Source organism: Chinchilla lanigera, unplaced genomic scaffold (assembly GCF_000276665.1).
Source record: "Chinchilla lanigera isolate Chin_1 unplaced genomic scaffold, ChiLan1.0 scaffold00729, whole genome shotgun sequence".
Lineage (NCBI taxonomy): Eukaryota > Metazoa > Chordata > Mammalia > Rodentia > Chinchillidae > Chinchilla > Chinchilla lanigera.
In genome coordinates, this window is record NW_004956130.1 from 1 (window position 1) to 6956 (window position 6956).

Sequence of the window (6956 nt, forward strand, 5' to 3'; positions counted from 1 at the left end):
AAAAAAAAAAAAAAATCTTTTCTCGGTTGGGTTGGTATTGAGGTAAGCAAAGGTCTGTGCCACTGTGGACACGTACATCTGATGTAGCTACGCAGCTGAATTCTACCAAACCCGCGAAGGGTGGTTTATTCTTAGAGTACAGGTAGTTCAAGACAAAATTAATTTGAGGACATGACTGTAACCTTGATTCTAAGATCAGTAAGGGAAGTACAAGAAAAGGGGCGACAGACCCATTTAATGTATAAGCACAGCGGCAAAACTGCAGCAGCTAACCAAATCCAACGCTGCACCAAAAATATTGAAGAAACTGGTTTTTACTACGTTGAAAACCTAATGAGAATTTAAAGAAAATACCTTGAGACTGGTTCCTAAGCATGTCTAGTTTCTAAAACATCTCCCTCAGCCTCTCGTGGTCCACAGAAAAATGTCACGGCCCAGCGCATGCGCACTTAGTACACGCGTCTTCCACGCAGATGCCGACGTCGGTGGCGCAGACCGTGGTGCAGAAGGAGAGCGGCCTGCAGCACACCCGGAAGATGCTGCACATCGGGGACCCCAGTGTGAAGAAGACGGCCGTCTCCCTGCTGAGGAACTTGTCCCGGAATCTCTCTCTGCAGAACGAAATTGGTGAGTCAGTAGCAAGCAGATCTGCATGTAGTAAGCACACAGCAAAAATACAAGCACAGTGAAGCATGGTCTGTATCACGTGTTCTCACAGGGGTGAACTGGAAAAGCGAGATAAGAGCAGAAGGTGATAAACAGGCTTGGCTTTTGTGCTAGCAAGCATCAAGGGTCTCGACCTCAAATGGGATTTTGTGTTGATTTTTTTTTTTGAGACAAGATCGTGCCAACTTGGCCAGACTGGTTTCAAACTCGAGATTCTCCTGCCTCAGCCTCCTGAGTGCTGAAATCACAGCACTAATGTGCGCCACTACACCTACTTTGAATTTTTCTTAATATCTAGTTTTTTTGTTTGTTTTAATTACTTACTGTCTTAGTTCCTTTTCTCATTGCTGAGACAAAATACCCAACACCCAAAAAGAAAAGAGGAAAGATTTATTGAGTCACAATTAGTAGAGGTTTCAGTCCATAGTTGGCTGGCTGCAAGGCAGAGCGGCATGGCAGAGGAGAAACAGTCCACGGCAGGCAGAAGACAAAAGGCAGCAAAGCAGCGAAGTCATCAGCCCTCTTTCTGTCCCTTGTATTCTACCCAGGCCACACGCCCTTAGGGTGGGTAGTCCCCACTCCTGTGGTGGGCCTTCACCTCATCCACTCCTGGAACGATGCCAGACCGATCAGTGGACTATTTCAGTAGTCACAGACCCTTAGTCCCGGCATCTCCTACATAATCCCAGCATCACACACCCTGGATCCAGCTACCTCGGAAAAGCCCCACTTAAGACTACATGAAGCTTTGCGGGGACAGCTAGACACAAGCCCTAGCACTTACAGAGAGACATTTAGGCCAGACGTACCTGACGAGGTAAGTAACCTGTCTGGCAGTTTTCACCCCAGGCCTCGCCAGTCTGTCTTCACACAGCTTTAATGCTCACAGCTGCGGCTCAGGACGCTCCCGAGGCCGGCCTGCGCACCCCGTTCTACAGCGCTAAGGCAATGCCGCAGCAGTTGCTTACTGTAGAAGCTGGGCAGTTTGTTGGACTCAAAAAAGAAAAGATAGACAGATAAACTCAAGAGAAAGACAAAAGCAGTGACTGACTGTAGCAGATTTGGCCCAGCTGGGCTTTAGACTAAATAGAAAGAAACACACCTGCCTTCTTGGGGAGACTATCCAACAAAGATAATCCCTGCAGTACGCTGTTGGATAACGTAATTTTTCGTTCATTCACTTATAGCAAGAAGCATCCGGTAAATGTTGACTCAAGCCTAGGATATAAAATGAGATTCCTAGGATGACAATGCTAAAATTAAGCGTGCTTCCTAATGCACTGAAAACCAGTCCTGTCTCACAACCTAAATTCAGTTACTCACAAAATTCTACTAAAATTACAGACACATTTTTGCTCCTTTCCCATAATGGATTAGATTCCAGAGTGCGCACACACCCTGCACCAGGACTACTGAGGTCTGTGAGCTCCATTAGAGTCAGGTTTTTCTTTTTTTTTTGGTACCAGGAATTGAACTCAAGACCTTGTGCTTGCCAGGCGGGTGCTTATGCCACTGAGCTGTATCCCTGGCCCTCAAGTCGCTGATTTTCAAAGCCAGCCAGCACCACACTCGAGTGGTTCTACAGCTGTTGTAAAAGAAAGGCGAGCAGGAAACTGCTCTGTGGATCCCGAACACCTTGCCAGGGAGGGCGCACTCTCAAAATTATGGAAGTGTTCTCCCCACTGTCTTATGTGGGCTTTTGTGCTGGACTTCCGTAGAGGTGTATTATGTCTTTTCTCAAATGAAAGGTTGATTCCATCTTTAAAACGTTGCCAAGGTAACTGCGCCGTCCGTGCCGTGTCTCTAGGCAAAGTTGTTGTCCATCCCAGCCCTGCACTCCCCCTCCTAACAGCTGGAAGGGGAGCGCTTGGCCCATAGCTTTGGATAAGATGGTCCGTGCCCACCCTCTCTCTACGAGTGACAGAGAGAAGTGTCCGCAGGCTAAGTGCAGTTTCAAAACCCCACATTGGCTCTATGCCAAGTATATAAATGAAGTAATGGAACCTTTGTGATTTTGACTTGTCAGTAGCCTCGAGTAAGTGGGGATATGTGAGAATACATGCTCTGTGCTTCTCCTGAGAGAGCTCTAGGCCAGGGCACTGTCTGCGCGCTGACCTACATCACATTTTACATTTTCAGAAGCAATCGCGAAACCATCCTCTCCAAAGCCTGAGGTAGGCCGTATGGCTTGGTGACAGAAGAACAGATGTCACGGAGAAGCCACGCTAGGTCTGCCTCTCACGGTGCCACTTGCCCACGTGTGTCACCTGGGGGTGTCATTTCACTACTGTGCACCAGAGGTGACGACTGTACCGCACAGGGTCTCTCCAGGACCGAGTAAAATGATGATCGTGCACACACTGAGAAGCCAGGTGCCTGCGACAGTCCCAGTTCCTACCCACTCATTATTACTAGTGTTTTCCAAGCAGTAACATCTTATTCAGGCCCACGGTACAGTCAGGAGTAGAAATACATCTATTACAGTCATAGAGGTATATATTAACGTGTTTGTGTGTGTGAGTGTATATGTGTACAAGAGTTGATTGAAAGGCACAGTGAATATTAAAGTTTTAAACTTCAATAAAAGACATTTTCAAAAGGATGAGATAAGTGAGTTTGAAGTGAGGGGTATCTTGAGTATTCTGAGGGTATTTATAGCAATGTATTATCTACTATAGTAAATTTTTTTAAATATGTTTTTTGTTTGTTTTTGTTTTTGTTTTTCTTCTGGTACCAGAAATCGAACTCACGACCTTGCGCTTGCCAGGCAGGCGCTTTTGCCACTGAGCTAAATCCCCAGCCCCTTTAAATATGTATTTCCCGTGTTTTTTGCACACACCTCATATGTGGAGAGAAAGAAATGTGGGTAATACGGCTGTGGCCGTGCTGTGCTAGATACACACCCTCCTGTGCTATGTTGTGGTATCCACTTTGCCACTGTAAACAGCTCTCCTTTTCTGAGAAAAATAACCTGAGCAAAAACATCAGGCTCCAGCCTAATCAGCGCTGCGGCTCGGCCGGGCCAGTGCTCAGCCAGTGCTGGTCTGAAGCAGGGACCTATGGTATGGTGGGCAGGGTGAGGCAGAGCTGTCCTTGCTCAGATCAGCATCCAGGGTCGGGCACCCTGCAGAGGGACCAGTGGGGTGATTCAGGCTTTTCTCCAAGCCGTCAGCTTAACGCAGTGACAGCAAAGTTCCTGCCGTCTGGGTCTTTCATCCTGCAGTTTAACCTCTTGCCTGCCACAGGCTTACTAATGATAACTAACAAGGCACACGTGTGAACTCACTAATTCCCTCGCAGCACTCATGAGGATGGTTAGCATCATCTCCCTGCGGCACAGCTAGGGAAGTCAGCACAGATAGAGCAGCAAGCCACAGGACCGCAGGACCATGGCACAGCAGAGCCAGGACTGGAGCGACAGAGCCACGCTGCTTAAGGCACGGTGAAGGAGGAGGTGCTCAGGTCTCTGAGCGGGTGTCTCACCTGTCAGTCAGCTCCGCTTACCCTTGGGTGATGTCACTGGGGGCCTTTTACTGAGCGCCTCTCGGCTTCAGGGATGACTGATCCTGGAAACTGGAAGGAAGAAAATCACTGTATGAAGGGACCTATAAGCCCATCTGAAATTCAGACAGGTGCACACCTGAGCATCCCCCAGGGTCGTAGCGAGAAGAACCGTTCAGAGTGCAGCCTGCACGCAGAAGAGGGCAAAACAAAACCAGTGAGTGCCCGTTCTACACCCACAGCCTGCGCGACGCTCTACTAAGGAGCCGTGCGAGCAGCACACGCTAGAGAAGATGGACAAACAGAAAATACATAGAAGTTATTATGAAAAATAAAATACAACTCTCATCGCCCAAAATACCTATCAGAGGACAACTTATAGTAAACCTTCACAAGAGTACTATTGCTAGATCTTCCCTCTTTTGTTACAGTGCAGGATGCTAAACTCAAACCTGCCACCAAGAATTACACACGTGGTAAAAAGAAAATTTAAAATAGTTTTGGGGCTGGGGAGTTAGCTCAGAGGCACAGCGCCTGCCTGGCAAGCGTAAGGTCGTGAGTTCAATTCCCAGTACCGGAAAAAAAGAAACCTAAATAAATAAATAAATAAATAAAATAGTTTTAATCCTCTTTTAGAACAGTGGTACTGTTTATGTATTTCTTTGAAACTTTGGAAAACATAGATAAATTTTAAATGTTTTTAGATCAGCACTAATACTGTTGTAGAAAAACAGTTCTACTAATATCTTAGTGTAGTTCTCGTATTTGTATTTTATTTTATAATGTTACAGATTTCTCATAGACCTGTTTTTCACACGGAATATTAACATAGCGTTTTCTTGTTATGCAGCCTTCCTGGATATGCTGTGGAAGGCGTAGCGTTCTTTGCAAGTATATTTTACTCCTAGTCCTGTGAGATTAGGTTTGCTATAATTTTTCACTTACACATAATTCTGTCAGATCTCTATGGAAAGCATTTTCATGTTTTTAAAGTGATGTCTTCAAAGTGTATTCTCAGAAGTGGAACTGCTGAGTTGAAGAATATGAAAATTTAAAAAGTCTTGGCATTTCTGTCCAATCGCTTTGTGAGATTTTCAAAGTTCACGTTTCAAATATGATGATTAGAGAAGTAACATCTTGCCATGTGTTTGTTAATCAACCGTGTCTCTTTTTGCAAATGTCCTTTACCCAAAATGTATTGAAATCTTGGGCTGAAGGAAAATCTTCCTAATCAAGTATTCTTTTTCTGTCATTTTGCAGCCAAAGAAACCCTGCCGGATTTGGTTTCCATCATTCCTGACACAGTCCCGACAACGGACCTTCTCGTGGAGACGACAGCCTCGGCCTGTTACACGCTCAACAACGTCACCCAGAACAGCTACCAGCACGCCCGGGACCTCCTGAGCACGGGGGGCCTCCGCAAGGTCATGGCCATCAGCGCCGGGGACGCGTAAGTCTGCGCCTCTGCCCCCGCCCACTGTGCCCTTCCTGCCCGAGTCAGCCAGCTGGAAATGTCACAACTGGGAACTCAGTCCTGAGGCTGGAGACACCGGGTGGTCAGGCAAGTGAGGAGCCAAGTCCACCAAGCCACATGGCCGCCTCCTCTCTCTAAGATACCGGACAGGGTGACTCGTAGCTTCTCTCAGCAGTGAGTTCCAGCATTTGACTGAGCTGATGAGCTGCTTTCCCAGAGCTGTGATTTCAGGAAGGCAGTGTTAGGCCGGGCATGGTGGCACCTACAATCCCAGCCCAAAAGAAGGCTGAAGCAGGAGGGTCACAAATTCCAGCCCAGCCCAGGCAATGTAGCAAATTATCAAGATCCTGTCTCAAAATGTAAAAGAGAATTTAAAAATTCTCTGAATGTTTTGAATTTTAAATTTTTTGGATTGAAAAATTCGAAAGAAGCCAGGGGTGTAGCTCAGTGTGAAGGCCCTGGTTTCACTGCCCAGCTGTGCAGAAAGCAGAGTGCGGGCCGGGTGCCGGGTGTCCCGGGAGCAGGGAAACGCCCTCTGCCTTGCTTAGATCTTCAGCGCCAGTGTCGCATCAGCGCTTATCAGAAGCAGGCGGGAAGGAGCCTAACGAGGTCGCTCTGGTTCCCAGGTTTTCTCTGTCACATCTCTTCCACCTCCTCTTCCCTTCCGAGAGTAGATGTGGTGCACACCGCGTCTCTCTGTGCACCCAAATCATTGCTACTAGAGAGCGGAGGGAAGGGGACGTGAAGATAATGTTTATGTTTATGTGATTCAGAATTGTTTGATTTGTTACAAATACTGTTTCCTTGGTGCTGAGAACCGAAGCCAGCACGCTCAGCCAGCACGCTCAGCTCAGCCCTGCACGTTACCCTTGCAGATAACCCCGAGGAAAGCTGTGTAGCCCAGTCCTAAGGCGCTGTGGAGCAGGTGGGCCTCACCTGTCATGGACGACGGCAGAGGGCACGTGGGGGTGCAGTCAGGGCTCTCGTCCTGCAGGGAGCACACCCTGCTCCACCCCCACCCTGCTGCCTTGGGCCCTGCTACTCTGCAGCTCCCTCAGGCAAAGCTCCCGAGACAGGAGGACTACAGTCAGACTCAGGCCAGGAAAATGAGCCTGGAGCCCTGGCCAGGGCATTTGCCAGGGAGCAGGAAACACTGCCCCGACCCCAGCGGCTGGAGATAGCACTCGCTCAGTCCTTGCAGAAAGAATGAACCATTGCCACAAAACAGAAATGGCCCTTACAAGCAGCCGTCCGATCTCTAAGCAAAACAGAAATGGCCCTTACAAGCAGCCGTCCGATCTCTAAGCAAAACAGA

At 47.9% G+C, this 6956-nt stretch overlaps 1 protein-coding gene across 1 annotated transcript; it reads left to right on the forward strand.

Moving 5' to 3' along the window:
* Window positions 1-11: 11 nt before the first annotated feature.
* Window positions 12-5617, forward strand: LOC102008682 (plakophilin-2-like; the record flags this gene model as incomplete). The annotated part of the gene is given in 2 exon segments (XM_005415169.2): window positions 12-627; window positions 5428-5617. Coding segments are annotated over 2 exon segments (344 nt in total), but the record flags the coding sequence as incomplete, so codon positions are not given.
* Between the last annotated feature and the right edge of the window lie 1339 nt (window positions 5618-6956).